This window comes from Phyllostomus hastatus, unplaced genomic scaffold (genome assembly GCF_019186645.2).
Source record: "Phyllostomus hastatus isolate PE091 unplaced genomic scaffold, TTU_PhHast_1.1 phas_scaffold_21, whole genome shotgun sequence".
Classification (NCBI taxonomy): domain Eukaryota; kingdom Metazoa; phylum Chordata; class Mammalia; order Chiroptera; family Phyllostomidae; genus Phyllostomus; species Phyllostomus hastatus.
In genome coordinates this window covers 24,535,216-24,550,596 of record NW_025334017.1, presented here as the reverse complement: position 1 = coordinate 24,550,596, position 15,381 = coordinate 24,535,216, and the positions used below count along the sequence as shown (strand labels likewise).

At 48.7% G+C, this 15,381-nt stretch overlaps 1 protein-coding gene across 1 annotated transcript in view; it reads right to left on the bottom strand.

Moving 5' to 3' along the window:
* Positions 1 to 276: 276 nt before the first annotated feature.
* The window catches only part of BAALC (BAALC binder of MAP3K1 and KLF4), a 76,728-nt gene continuing 61,623 nt past the window's right edge, over positions 277 to 15,381 (bottom strand). Inside the window, exons 2-3 of the mRNA XM_045860723.1 lie at positions 13,975 to 14,141; positions 277 to 1,626 (exon numbers count right to left, since the gene is read on the bottom strand). Of these exons, the coding sequence (XP_045716679.1) occupies positions 1,516 to 1,626; positions 13,975 to 14,141 (278 nt within the window). The 3' untranslated portion in view covers positions 277 to 1,515. The remainder of the gene's footprint in view (positions 1,627 to 13,974; positions 14,142 to 15,381) is intronic.

Genomic DNA, 15,381 nt, shown 5'->3' with positions numbered 1-15,381 from the left:
CAGTGGCGACTAGCCGGACTCCAAATCTCTCAGCATCTGCGTGGTGCCTGACACAGGGTCGGCATTTAATGTTTTATGAACAAATAAACAATCTACTGAAAGAAGGCAGGAAGGAAAGAAGGAAGGAAGGGAGGGAGGAAGGAAGGGAGGGACACTCCCTGCTTGTGTCTGAGGAATAACGGAGTCGGCAGGTGAGGAGACGGAGTGTCTGGGCTGTGACCTGCTGCTGTCAGTTCTCTGGACTATGTGGATAAGCACACACCATCAGGCTGCCTGTTTTAGCTACACATGAGTTTATTGGTATCATTTGGTACAACTTCAGTCCCTCCTTTCCCAAGCCCATGCTACATTACTTTAGAGGAAAATACTTCTACTTTACCGTGTTTAAAGAAATGCTAGAAAAATTTATTTCTACTAAAACATATGGTTGTTGGGGTTTTTTTTGTTTTGTTTTGTTTTTTTTTGCTGCATCAGCTACCTGACTCTCAACACAGTGCATGTCAATCTAATGTCAGTGTGAATGCACGTCTGCCAGGCACTGGCTTTCCAAAGCGATTCCTTTGCAGATGCCAAAATGGCTCGTCCTGGAGCTGCGCACAGAGAGGGTGAGGGAAGCCATGTGTGCCGCCAGCCAGCATGTTCTGAATTTCTCTCCCTCTCCTGAGCAGTGTCCACTCTGTGAGTAACAGTTGCAAATGACCTGACCAGAGAGAGAAAATACTCAAGAACACAAGCAAAGGGAACTGGACAGCTATAAAGAATGCAATGTCTGGCTGAGCTGCTGGGGGCGTCCCTGACTGGATGCACTGACCATGACCACTGTGGTTTTATGGCTCAGCGGGCGACATGGATGCCAGCATGGGGTAGGGTCATAGGAGGGGGAGGAATGGGTGTGACTGCATCCCACGGACCTCCCAAAGACATGTGTGCCGTGGGTGTTGGCAGGGTTAGTCTGAGCTCAGGAAACAAGAATAACAGGAGTTTTCCTGCTTCTTGATTTCTCACATATCTGGGTTTAAAGTTGGGTGAGAGCCAGGTTGTAAGCGAACACAGCACACTTTGTGATGGCGGCATTCAAAAAGAAAGGATGGAGGAACAAGCCGGCCTGAAACAGCGCACACCACGGTGGCCAGGAGAGCACAGAGCGGACACGTGACTCTTTCACCCCCGGAACCCACCACTGCTGCTTTCTCTGCATTGCATAAACTGGCCTGTGGCTTTAGCTCAGCTCTCCTAAGTCAGACCTAACTGTGGACGTTGCAAAGAGGCAAACTGAACTGCTCTTTTTCAGTTTATGACCATATGTGAGGACTGTGCCAATACATTTATGTGGAAAACCAGAGGCTGAGAATGTCCCAGCAGCTCGGGCAGCTGTTGGCTGCTGGGTAGACAGTCAGTCTCTCAAGGCACTCAGCAGCGCTCACGTTCGGCACACACTTCTTCAAGGCTCCTTGGTGGGGCCCAGTATGTGAGGGGCACCAAAGACGCCCACTGCCCTTCTAGTTAGATGCTCGGCTAGTTGACGCAGTTCTTTGTGATTCTTCGACTTCTGTCTGCCTGCCGGATGCTGTCCGTAACATTAATGGTCACTTCTTTTGCAGGCATTCGCTTAGTGTCTCTTTTAGCCTGTTAAACAAAGTTAACATGACGAATTAGTTACTAGAAGGTATTCAAAAGTCCTCACATTTGCACCAGTCTCTTGAGATTGCTACACACATATGGATGGACACACATACGCACACACACATGCACGCAGGAAGAATGACTCACAAGAACACACGCACCTGTGCTGCTTCTCACAGGCTTCTCGGTTGAATCTCTAATACCAAACACCAAGCCTCGCACACAGCCTGACATAAGGCATGCTCAGTAAAGTTTTCTCAAATGAATGAACTAAGGTTCATCAAAGCATAACGTGAAAGGTTTCACAGTTGGTTTCAGTAAAGTAGTTAAGGGTTTTTGATCTTTGGAGTCAGACAGATTTGGTTTAAACACTGACCATATAACACTGGGCAAATTTTTCCAAACCTCTCCAACCTTTAGTTTCCTCTTCTGTAAAGTGGTGAATAATAATAGTACTTTTTCCATAATGTTATTATTTAAGGATTAAATAAGATAATGCATGTAAGGTACTTAGTGCAACCCCTGTCATTTCATTTTTAAAATAAAATTGAAAACAAAAAGACTTAGTAAGCATAAGTAAAAACTGGAAAAGAGTATTCACTCCTAAGTGAAGGTACACCAACGATAAAATTCCAAGGTTCATATTAAATCCTAAAGCATTGACGAAACTGTGGGATCTTCAGTCATATGTCCCCAACTCCCCCACACTCCGCCAAGGGGGAACAGCTTCCACTAGTGAGGGCCGATTCTGTGCCCCTTCCACTCAATGACCACAGGCTTCATGTGAGCCTGAGGTGTGCCCTGTGAGGTGTCCCCATTGTGGCTGGACAGAGATGTGCCACCAGCAGTCAGCACACCAGCAGTCAGCAAAGAGCCTCCAGCTGTCCCTTCCGTGTGACTTCAGCTGCAGAGAGCCACCTCACCCAGGGCCTTGACCTTCTTCCCAGGGTGACCCAGTGAGGGGGCGTGAATGCAGGGGTACAAAGCCTGGTTATTTGGCCTAAAGCAGGCCGCTCTGACAAGCCATTTACCTTTAGAGCTCCGCGTGGGGCTGTGGTCAGCCAAGGCTGTAGTCAGGCCTGGACTGTGGCTCAGCTTCCGTATCTGCTGGTTCCTGCTTCCAGCCCTCCCTCCCACAGGGGGTGACAGGGCACTTTCAGTGGACACCCCACCTAGTGAGATCTCAGAGTCTGCTTCCGGGAAACACACCCAGTCTCTGATCTGCAGGAGCAGCTCCTGGGGCATGAGTGTCTCCCCATGCTGGCTGTGAGTCTACTGATGACAAATGCAGATTTTTAATATAATACAGACCCCGAACATAAGGCAAGTGCTTCCTCTGTAGTGCATCCAAAGAAATGGTGGGCTGTCACCCCAATGAAGAAAAAGAAATTGCTCTGTTGTCTTTATCAACAGATGACAATGCAGGCTTTTCCCATGTCACACAAGCCCTGTATAGTAGCTGCTGGTGACACCTCCTCACAGATTTCCTTTACTTGGCTGGCGCCTCCATCCCCCAGCTGCTGGGAGTTTGGTAGCTAACTGCTCACAGCAGCACCCTTCTTCTGAGAGCTGTCTTCATCTGATTGGAGTGACTTTGCCAGAGATGCCCAAGAGGTTGCATCCTAATTCCTAGAGACAGCCCAATGCCAATGCCTGATTGTACGGGACACGAAAGGCTGGCCCTTTTGTCTCAGGGGGGTATAAATCTAGGATGTCACTCATGCTGCAGAGTTCCCTTGGGAGCAGGCTGAGGCCTTACTATAGCTGTTCAGCTGGGCTGATGTGTTTGCTCAGCTTGGCCCTCAGCCCCACCCAGCTTCCCCCACTCCTCCTGGGTTTCACCTGAGACTTTTTCAATCGCTCACTTGTATGAGAATCTTGATGCAGGTTCTGCCTCTATGGAACTTGATCTAAGGAAATACTCTCTGGGTAATTTAAGGGATGTTTAAAATAATTTTGAATAGATGCAATGTTAGCCTTATTCATTGACTGTATGAGATAGAATTTCCTCTTCATGTTCCCCCCACTGCCTAGCACCGTCAGAGACATAGCAGGCTCTCAGTTTAACTTTGGCTGAGTAAAGAGATGAATGAACGCATAGCACACCATGTTTGTCCTTGTCCCCTTGCTTTAACAACCTGCAGTCAGTGCTAAGCCATTGGTCTGACACTGGCTCTCTCAAGCCCGAAGTGGCACCAGGGCTAGCAGCGATGTCGATGGGGTTAGTTTTCCCTAAAAGCAGAGAACTCATAACGTCCCACAACCAATCTTGTTTCCTAAAGGAAAGTGTGGCAGTTGTGAAGCTAATTCCATCTGATTCCAGGTGTTTTGCATACAACCCTCAAGGACCAGGGATGAATGAGAGACATAGAGGCCTTATTGAACTGAGCCAGGTTGACGGCCCCCTCCACTGGGGCAGGGGGGAGGGGAGGGGGGAGTGAGAGAGCTTTCCGGAATGGAAATGTAAATTTTCCAAGCTGCCTAAATGCTTTCCTTGGAGTTATTGGCAAGCTTTCACAAACGGTTATTAAAGATTATACACAGAAAATGTGCCGCTCTATATTTCAGTCTGTTTTTCTAAGCTTAAAAACTTAAGCAAATATTCAGTCGATGGTTGATTCTTAATTTTGCAACCTGTCTAAGTAAAGCGTCAAAGGCTATAAAATAGGCATTCCCAGAACAGCCACAGAATGTGTATGGTGTGCATCTCAAGCACAAGGGGGCAATTTCTTAAAGCTGTATATCACAAGAACCATTTGGGGGCCAGACAGACCTAGAGTTGGCACAAGGCTTTGCCACCCACCTGTTTGCCGGCACAAGACCTGTTGCTTTGACTTGTGGATCTCAGGCCCCTTCCCTGAGTTTGGGGAAATAATGCTTGCTCCTTAAATTTTACCGAGATAATGAGAGTGTCAGTTAGCGTTGATAGGGTGACCAACTGCGTCCCGGTTTGTCCAAGAATGACCTGTTTTCAAACAACGTCCTGCATCCTAGGAGCCTCTTAGGAAGGCTGCTCACCCCAGTGACAGCCGTTAACATTAATTCTACTCACAAAATGATGTCAGCCCCACATACCGAATTTACAGGGAAAACTCTAATTCTTCTGAAACCATAGCTATCGCTACTTCTTTTAAACGGCGTCACTAATAATAACCCGGTAAGACATGCATGTGGATAAAGGACAAACTGGAGTTCTGTCTTCCAGTGATGGGCACAGGTTTCCTGCCCCAAGCAAATCCATTTTCAAATAATTAAACGCTATTACATTTAGAAAAGTAAACGATTGGAATAACAGTGTGTTTGCTTGGGAGTGTTTTATAAAAGAGAAGCTTTCAAGTCTGAGGCATCCGTGGGGAAGATCCCACCCCTTTTACAGCAGCTCCCATACTCAGGGGTCAGGGGCACTGCACTGTAATTAGCACTTGGAGACCTCAGGTTCCCAGCCCAAATGGGAGGGAGAAAGAAGACGAGAAGGAGAACCACGATGCCAGATTATTTTCTACAGAAGTTCCAAGGAGTTGCTTTGCCCTTCAATGAGAAAAGAGCAGTGTGGACACACAAGGCAATTATACTATTTTCTTCCTCAGAGCCTATGAATGTTTTAAAAATATGCAGGTTTTTCCCTTCTGATGTAGCTTTCAACCAGCCAGACCTTTTTATTTAACCCACTCTCTTTATTCAATGGCAGGGAAAATAAACAAACAAAAAGTATCCTGATTGTAATTACTGGCTTTAAAAAAATCTTAGGGTTCTGAACTCAACGATGACAGAAGCCTGTTTGGCACCTTCAGTTTTCTTCTTGGCTGCCTGCTGAGTCAATCCTCCTCCCACGTCTAAAATTCTTGTTTTGTGAGTCCTATCACCATTGGCTCTCGTTAATGGGCTTCCTCTGGTTTCTCACCCAGTTTTACAGCTTTTCCATTCTCCCCTTGCCTCATTTTAATTTCCGCAGGTTTGGTACTCTGTGAATCATTGATTTTAATCCTCTTAACACTGCCTCTTTAATTAGAAGTAATTTATTGGCTGCCATTTCTCAAGGGTAAGCAGATGGAGGGTGATAACTTCCTGGCAGCCTCGAATGCAGATGGACTTGTTTCTCTTGGGGTTGAAAGTCAATGCCGCAGGTCATTCCCTGCAGAAGTGGGGACAGCCGGCTGCTCCAGGGGCACCGGGACCCAAGAGCACTGCCCAGTCTGCTTGGCCTTTTCTCACTCCTCCCCCCCCAAATGGAAACAGATGTTTCCACAATTGTATCTATACCTCACATAAGGTTGGATGGTTCTTTTTACAGTTCCTTGCAGATAATAAAGAAAAAACAGCTGAGATTAGGATTTCTCAGACGCTGATTTCCTGTATAACTAGTATGTTGAGTGTGCAATACATAATTACGGTCAAAGAAATCCAGAGGAGAGAAGGACACAGTGGAAAGCAACACGGGCTCCCACGCGCTGGCCGCGCCTGGGCCTCTCCCAGAGGTAACGGGCGAATGATTCCTTACGGAACGTGGCTGCACTTCCTGAGCACGCTCAGGCAGACGGCTACCTTCTTCTCTCTCCCCTCACTAGGTACCTCCTTCCTGGCCTCGGATCGTGGCTGGATTACAGATCTATTTGCTTGCTAACTTGCTTATTTTCTACACTCTCATGAGATTATAAGCTTTAAGAAAGTAGGGACCCAGTCTGTGGTGTTCACCACCGAAGCCCCAGAGTCTAACTTAGTGCCTGTCGCATAACAGATAATCTGTTGAAGAACACACGTGTGAACATAAATCTTCAGAGAGAGAGAGAGGAAAAATATCTCTGGAGATAGAACCTGTTTCCATTGCCCTGTGTAAACCCCAGCTTTCCTACAGGGTTCACAGTTATGTTCCTAGCTAACTGTCCCTGGCACTGTCCCTAGGAGGTGACTGGGACTGTTACTGTGCTCTCCTTCCTGAGAGGGAGCTGAGGTCACTCAGGCCATACAATTTGCCCAAGGTCAATGCCAATATAGGTGGTGTGCTGAACTAAAAACGCTGGCCCCAGTTCCCATACCCGGCCTTCCACAACTGTCACAGCTCACCCAAAATCCTCCACCATTTGGGTTCAGGTCATGGGAAGGAAGATCATGGGGTCCTTGGCAGACAGACCAGGTTTCTACTCCGACACAGCCAAGTCTCCACTCCAGCCGCCATGTTGCCGAACACCTCCTTTCCAAGCATGTTTTCCCAGGTGGGGAGTGACACCTCTTACCTCTTGTAGAGTGTGTCTGGCTCCTAGCAGACACTCTGAAAATGCTAGTTTCCTCCTCTCTTCCTTCCCAGAAGATTAAAGACTGGGACTTGTCAACTGTAACTCAAGACATTTTTCTTCTTTTCAGTCAAATCCCATTAAAGAGACACAGACAATAACAAACTTGTAGCTGTTCCCGAATCCCATGATTTACTTGCTGCTGCTTCATACATTTTATGGCATTCATTCAAGGTTAGTCAGGAAAAAATTTAATCAGCGAGCCCACCAATGGCCAGGTTGCTGCCTCCAAAGGCAGGGATCAGGGCATGCTTCAGACCCAAAGCTGGAGAATGCCCAAGGCCTGGAGCAAGTCCGTGCAACCCCCAGCCCCACGTGAGATACTCACTTGGGCGGGCTTAGCCTGGGGCTTTTATCTATCAGGTGTCAAGTGCTAAAAGCAGGTGTTGCTTTGCAACTTGAACCTCAAATAGATCAAACACTAGGAAGGCGGTAGAACCTGCTCTGGAAAAGCACTGGGCTCCCATGTGTAGTCATCCATCATATGACAGTGGTGCTGGGGCGGGGGCAGGTGGAAGGGAAACCCTTCTCCTTCTGGTGAAGTATTAGGCCAGTCTCATTCAATCAGCAGGTAGCTGGTGAGTGCTTATGAGGCCCCTAACCCTGAAGCCAGCTCAGGGAGCAAGGGAAGAATACAAAGAAGAAGGAAGTTTCTGCCCCAAGAGTCTTCTGATAGAATTGGCTTTTCTGCAGACCCTTAGATGAATAGTCTTGCCATTCTTCACCTACCTAAGGTGGTAGCCAATACACAGATGCTTGGTGGGAATGACTACACGTGCTCACGCACACACATCCCTAGCCTGCCAGGATCGAACTAGGGAGTACCTCCAGTACCCTCCTAAGAGGTCTCCCTCTCTTGGGTCTTCCCCAGCAGTTTGTTTTATTCTCCCCCTCCTTTTAATGTCATGTTTTCATTTTTTGAGGAGAACTTCATAGTTACTTTGCAAACTCTTCTCAGAAACCTCATATGGCTGCCGTCCAGGAGAAATTCTGGGTGGGCCCTCGCCTCCTTTCTGGGTCAGGAGTCCCGCTCCGGCCACGGCCGTTTGTGTGACAGGCTACACCCATCATTCCTGGACTGGACCAAGCCTTGCCAACAGTCAGACATGGCGGGGAGGGAGCATAGAAGGAGGAAGCTGAGCTGAGAGTCAGCCCAGGCGTTGGCTCATGCCCTGAGCGTGGTCTGGTCACTTTGCCAAGAATAATAAAGCACCTCGAAAAGACGCAGCCTCTGAAGACATGAAGCTCCCTGGGAGGCCAGCCACATGCTGGGAGCTTCAACTTCCCGGAGCTGCAGCCACGTATAATTTCCACCTTAGCCAAATGCTCGAGGAGGGAGTTTGGGGAGAGAAAAACACGAGTGCCAAGCCTGAGGAAAGGGCACATGGAGGCCAGAGAGGGGAGGTTTGGAGGCAGCCCGAGTTCCCAAATGGCTACGTAGGGGGAGGGAACAAGCTGCTACAGAGCTTCCTTTTGTGTCATTTGCTGAGCTCAGGAAAGGAGCTGGGGAGAGCAGGCCGAGTCAGCGATTTGTCCTGATGCAGCCTCGAAGGGGTCCCAGGTGACTAGCAGGGAAAAGGTGCTACAGGGAAAGAGAGCTCCCCGCTAAGACAGCCAGTTCCAATTTGTGAGAGATCGCTTTTGTCACATCGTTTTTGCCAGTTAGCACCTATTAACACCAGGCAAACGGCAGGGCCAGAGGGAACTGAGAGAGGGAAGGTCCGGTTTGTCTGGTGGAACAGAAGTGAGACCTCCCACGGGGAACACCGGAGGCTGCTGTTTGCCGGCCTCGCCGCCCCTCCGCGCCCTCCAGACAACAACCCGAACTTCGAACTGCGGGGCGATTCTGCCCGTGTGAAACGGAGTGGTCGCTACCACCTCCCAGTGGCCTTCCATTTCTTTCAAAGCATCATTTCTTTCACATTATCTGGGTTCCCACCCTCGCCCGCATTAGTGTTGGCAGCTGCTTCAGAGCAAAGGATATACGTGCCTTTTCCACTCCCGGATGGCTGGTGCCTGGTACCTAGACGGTTCTCAATAAGTGAACAGTAGGTGAATGACCTCAAAGACTGCTCCTGGGAACTCTTGAGGAAGTTTCCAGGCCTAGCAAGGGTCCGCTTTAATGCACAAATGTTTTAAATCTGAATGCGGATACCACAGTCGGCATGTGCATGACGATGCATGCTTCGTGAACCAGTTCTTCTGGGGAAGGGAAGCTTTAAAAAAGGGCCAAAGACCCATCAGCCAGGCAGCCTGATGACATACAGGGAAATGCTGTGCCACGCTAATAGATCATCCTGGGGGAGCAAAGGAAGACAGGAAGAGGCAATGGATACTGCCCGAGCCAGACACTGAAAATGCAGGGAGCTTTAGCCCAGAGCATAAGAGACAAGCTAGGAAGAAGCAGTATGTCAAAGCCCTGGAGGGAATAGGAAGAAAACTGACTTCCTTGGACAGAGTCTAGGCAGCTGAGAGCTGCGTGGGTGTGAGCAGGCTCTGCTGACCAAACCTGACATCAGAGGGAAGCTTGTGCTATAAACCGATACCTCGGATAGAAAGCCTTCCCCACAGCCTTTCAGGGACCCAGGGCAACTGGTGGCTGGTGGGGTCTCAGCATAGCAAGCCCACTGATGAGCTTCAGTAGGTGATCTGCTCCCTGACCTTATTTTGGAAACAGTTACAATGTAGCCATTGTTCACTGAATCGTGAAAACGAAAGCTGCAGGGATGGCTTATCCACATAGGCCGTCTGCCTGCGGTGCTGGGTTGGTCAGGTGTGTGTGGTCCTCACTCCCCTGCAACAGTTTCCACTGCTGCTGGAGTCAGGGGTCTGGATCCCCTTTAATTACCACCCAAGACCCCAGAGCATGTGTGAGTGTGGACAGAGGGGGTGCCTTCCTTAGCTCCATTTTCAGTTGTGGACTGCAGACAACAATATCAACTTCAGAGTCATTGGGAGGATTCAATGAGATGACAGAACAGTGTGCTTAGCACCCCACACTATGCCTAGGCCAGGCCTGAGGAAGAAGGACTAAGCACAACTAACTGGCCTGAAATTCTTACGTTCCACAACCAGAACTCACCACCTGCTGGTCAGCATGTAAACTGGTATAACCGCTTTGGAAAACTATCTGTCAGTATCCATTAGAGTGGCACACATCCTCATCCTATGAGCCAGCAACTGCGCTCCTACATACCAGCCCCAAAGAAGAGAATTTCCACAGACGGGCCTGCACAGGAGTGTTACATGGAAACAACCTCAGTGCCCTCTGACGGATGAAGATGCGGCACACACGCACAATGGAATACCACTCAGCCCTAGGAAGGATATACATTTGTGACAACATGGATGGACCTTAGGAGCATCAGACTAAGTGAAGTCAGCAGGATGGAAACAGACAGGAGCAAAATGATTTCACTCATACGTGGGATACAAAACAGAAAGCAACACAAATGAACAAACTCTAGACACAAACAGCAGAACGGTGGTTAGCAGAGGGGAAGGGACGTGGGCGGGCGGAGAGGGTGGAGGGAGGGCCACATGCACAGTGACGGGAGGAGACCAGAACCCGGGTGGTGAACACAACGGAGTATACAGATGTATATGTTATAAACAGACGGTATGTTACAAAGCTGTGCACCTGAAATATAACGGTATTAACCAATGTTGTCCCAATACATTTAATTTTTTTAATTAAAAAACATTTTTTAAAAACACACATACAACCAAAAAAATGTTAATGGCCGTATTGTTTGCAATCTCCCCAAACTGAAAACAACGCAAATGTCCTTCCAGCAGAATGAAATACGCATCATGAAGATGAGGAAATTTCTGCACCTCACAGCAACGTGGATGAGCCTCACTAGCATAATGTTGAGCAAAAGAAGGCAGACACACGTACATGCTGTGCGATTCCATGGATAAGACTCTTGAGAATAAACAAAACTGGTGTGCAGTGCTGGATGCAGGAAAGTGGTGACACTGTGGGTGACAGGTGGTGACTGAGGAGGGACACAGGGAGGATTTCTGGGGTAGCGATGATGTTCTACGTCTTCATATGGAAGACGGTTACATGGGCGTGTCACTTATAAAAATTCATTGAACTTAGGACTTGTACCTTTCTCTGAATGTATGTTATATGTGGTGGATTGCATGTTTGCTCCTAGCTCTCTCTCCACTGGGGAACAGAGAATACTTCCTTGCCCTACTGATGTAGAGCTTGCCCACGTGACTTGCTTTGGCCAATAGGAGGTTGGTTGTTGTGATGTGAGCAGAGACATGAAATGTGCCTTGAATAGTTAGGTTATGGCCCCCTTGGGTTTCCGCTGTTGGGGAGGAAAAATATTTCTCTATGCCCTCCAGAGTTCTTCTGGCTGGTTGAAGAATTAAATTGAGGTGTGCCAGATGAACAGGAGAAAATCAAGTTTAATTTCATACCTACTGAGGTCTCACAGATATGAGACCCACGGAAATGACCTAAGCAGGCAGCTTTGATACTTTTTAAAGAAACCATAAATTCATGAAGAATTGACAAGACTAAGAAACTGAGGCTTAGGTGCTTAATTAGTGAGGAATCTCGGCGAAGCTGGTTTGCACGGCCCTCCCAGCCCCAAATTTCCTGTCTCGGGAGATAAAGGGATCTCTCACACGGGAGAGTTATTTTCTGCTTTCAGAGAGACAGAGAACAGTCAGGGTGTCCTTTTCGCACCAGCTGTTTCTTAAGTAACTTTAATTCAAAATAATCAATATGCTCAAGTGGCACATTTGGGAGCAGCCCGCCTTGAGTCCCAGCGCCGTCATAGTCATAAGAAGAAGGTATTTCAGAGTGCCACTGCCCTTTTGGCCCGACTCCCAGGATAATACACATGGGGAAGAAGGTTCTGCTCGACTTGGAACCGGACCCCGGAGCCTGAAGTCAGGCCTCGCTCATTCAGGTTGCAGCGGATTATGAAGGGGGAACAAAGACTGCTGTTTTAAGTCAGTGAACGTTGATGTTTTTTCCAGCATTATTATGACAATAGCTAATACACGTAATTCTTCTATAAAAACGTACTTTACCATCTGTATGCTCCCCCTTTGAAACAGTCACCTGTTTCACTTTAAAGTTATTGATACCCACATCCAGCACTTAAACAGCCCATTCATATCATCCAATTAAATGAGCCTCAGTTTCTCTGTCTATAAAATGGGGATGATGCTTATTTCCCAGTGCTCTTGGGAAGATTTAATGAGCCAGGAGACCTAGGAAAGCTCCGTAAATTGCAGAACACAGCTTTAAAGTGACGGATGACGAGGGCAGGAAGTAAGGTGGTGGGAAAGCAAAGGTGCAGACCATGTCACGCACCAGGCAAGGCTGCATCCTCCCTACCACGGCACATCCTGGCTCAAAGGGCAAGGTCACAGGTGAGGAGAGTAGGCTAGAGGACAAATGTCAGGGCCCATGCTAGCGCTTCTGAGGGTAGTTCTGTGGGGCCCAGTCTGCCTTGGGAGATAGCAACAATTAGGCTTCTAGAAGGCCAGTTTATGCACAGGCAAAGTGGGTATTAAGAATCCCAGGAGGGCCACTGAAATCTTCTGATCGACTCCCCACGCATTACCTCCTACAGCATCCATCAGTGTTTCATTTAATTGAGTTATGGCACGGTGTGCGTAACCATCCCTGTGAATCCTTACTGCCTTTCTTTTTCTTCTTCTTTTTTTAATCCTCACCTAAGGGCATGCTTATTGATTTTTTTTTTTTTTTTGCAGGGGGTGGGGTGGGAGGGAGAGAGAGAGAGACACACATTAATGTGATAGAGAAGCATCAATTGGTTGCCCTATATGCTCCCCAGTGGGGGTTGAACCCACAACCTAGGCATGTGCCCTGACTGGGAATCAAAATTGCAACCTTTCGGCTTACAACACGATGCTCCAGCTGACTGAACCACACTGGCCAGGGCCTTATTGCCTGTCTTATGGCACTTGTCAATTTACAAAGAGCAGGCCCATCTGTTCTCTCATTTTGGTATTATTTCCATTGTGTGGGTAAGGAACTTGAGATTCTGAGAGATTAAATGATTCCTGTAAGTCTACTTAGTTAATGAGCATTAGAGCTGAAGTTGCAACAGGTTTTTTGACCAAAGCTTTGAGTGGTAACTCACTGACATGAACAGGAATTCCATCGTTAGATGACCAGTTGTACCCTCAGAAAACTGGTGGTATAGGCCTGAGGGGACAGGACCAGTATGTTTTGATAGGGGAGAAGGGAAAAATGGGTTTGGAGCATCAGGTAAACAGTGGACTTTGAGTGGGGGTGGGGCATGGGCAAGAAGAGGAAGAGGGAGGGAGAGATGGAGTGGACAGAGGGGAGCCTGCAGAGCCCGAGCTGGCCTCCTAAGGGTGTTCATCCCCACGGGGGTAGCACTTCCCAACAACAGCTCTGGGAGCAAAGAAAGGATCAGAAAGGATGCTAACGAGGCCAATGACACCTCGTTCCTGCTTCCTTTCTAACAGCAACAGTCTGGGGGTGAGGCGGCCACCACGTTCTGCAGCGAGAGTCCCCCTTGGAGATTCCCACAGCCCACCTTTGGGGGGTCTGAGGTCAAATGCCAGGCTTCCTCCCACCACACGGGTCATCTCTCTCTCCTTCCCTGCCCACTCCCCACCCTGCCAATAACCCCTGAGGCTGGCCGGCTGTCTGGCCTGAGACTGGTTGTTCTCGCCAGCCCAGTCCTCATTATCAAGCTGGCTAGACCTGAACAAAGCTGTGTTTAAGCAAACACACTTCCTTCAGAGTGCAAATGTCAAGGACCCACTTCAGCTGATTCAACAAACAGAGCAACCCTCAAGGCAGGGGTTGTGATAGGTGTTGGGTCTTGCTGTTCTGTTTGCACTAGTTTTCTCATGGGCGGTAAGTGTTGGGTCTTGCTGTTCTGTTTGCACCAGTTTTCTCATGGGCGAGGCAGAGAATCTCCTTTCGCAAGGTGAGTCCTCTCTGCTGGGCACCGTCTCAGCGGGGCCCTGCCCTGAAGCCAGCTTCCCTCCCTTTGTCCGGTCCCAGGTTGGTTCTGTGGCTGTGACCTACCTCTGTGGTTCGAAACCCGTTCTGTTTCTGGGTCTGGGTGCCGGAGCTGAGGCTCTGAGGATTCGGGCACTGGGTCCCACAGCTTGTCTTCTTCTCTGGGTTGGACATTCCACCTGGGGCCGTAGGCCGGGGCGCACCATTGGAAGGCAGTCCGTCTTCCAGCACACCTGGCAGAGGGAAGCAGAGAATGGTGCTAGAGTCTTGCACATGGCAATGGCTACAAACGGTCCCCAAGAGCCTGGAAAAAATATAGCCAAAGGGAAGAAAGAAGAGTCGCCAGAATTCCTGCCTTGCCAAGTTACCCTTCTCTAGAAGAACATGTGTTTCTTTTGTTTTGTTTTACAAAAATGAGATTCAAGAAATAATTTTGCAACCTGAAAATTTTACTTACTACCTCAGTGGCATTTTCCCATGCCATGAAATATTGTCATATTATTTTTTAGACGTAGCCCGCTGTTGTGTGGAAGGATCACCGTTTATTTTGCTAACCCTTTCTGGTTGGATATATGTTTTCACTTTTCCAAAATAAATGTTACTGTGATGAAACTCTTTGTAGTTAAAGCTCTCCTCTTAATTACTGGTGTGGAGTGGATTGCTGGTTTGAAGGTTACACAGTTTTTTATCAGAATTCCACCTCAAGGTGTTGGACTCTGTCCCTCCCATAACAAACGCCAAGAAATGGTAAAATAAGGTTTAAGTGGCCGTACTGAAACACAAGAGGGGGCCTACCGGGAGGAATTCATGCACAAAGAGTGTCTGACGGGAAAGAGAAGCATAAGAGCACGAGGGTGAGCACCGAGCAGGAGACCAGACGTGGGCCGAGGCTGCACGACCGCCACGGGGAGGCCGGGGCAGCCAGGCACGCCGGCCGCTCTGCTCCACCAGAGGAGGCCGTCGGCACGGAGCAGCCTGTGAGGGTGGGATATCATGATACCATAAGAACCGTATATTTGGTCGTCATCCCCAGTTCCTGGCACAGAGCTTCTAAAGCCCCTCTAATGTCCTGAGTGATGGGGTGATGGGATCATCTTTTGTCACGACCTTGGTCTTTGCTCACGGTACGGGACACAGAGCTCCTATACCCCTTAGGACTTTGTGAGTGACAGGAGAGATGGGAGCACCCTTTGCTCTAATGAGGCCACTTTGCGCCCCTCTTCCCACACCCCAGACAGCTTCAGGGGGAGGGCTGGTTGCCAGGAAGGCTTCGCCTCAGTGAGAAGCTTGGGTCTTCCAGTCTCATCTCCTAACCTTTGGGGAGGGGAGAGGAGCGAGAGATCGAGTTAGTGGTTGACCATACTACATGGTGAAACCTCCATAAACCCCCCTAAATAACAGTGTTTAGGAAGCATTAAGGTTGGTACAAGCACCCCATGTGTGAGGAGGGTGGTGCACCCCAACTCCACGAGA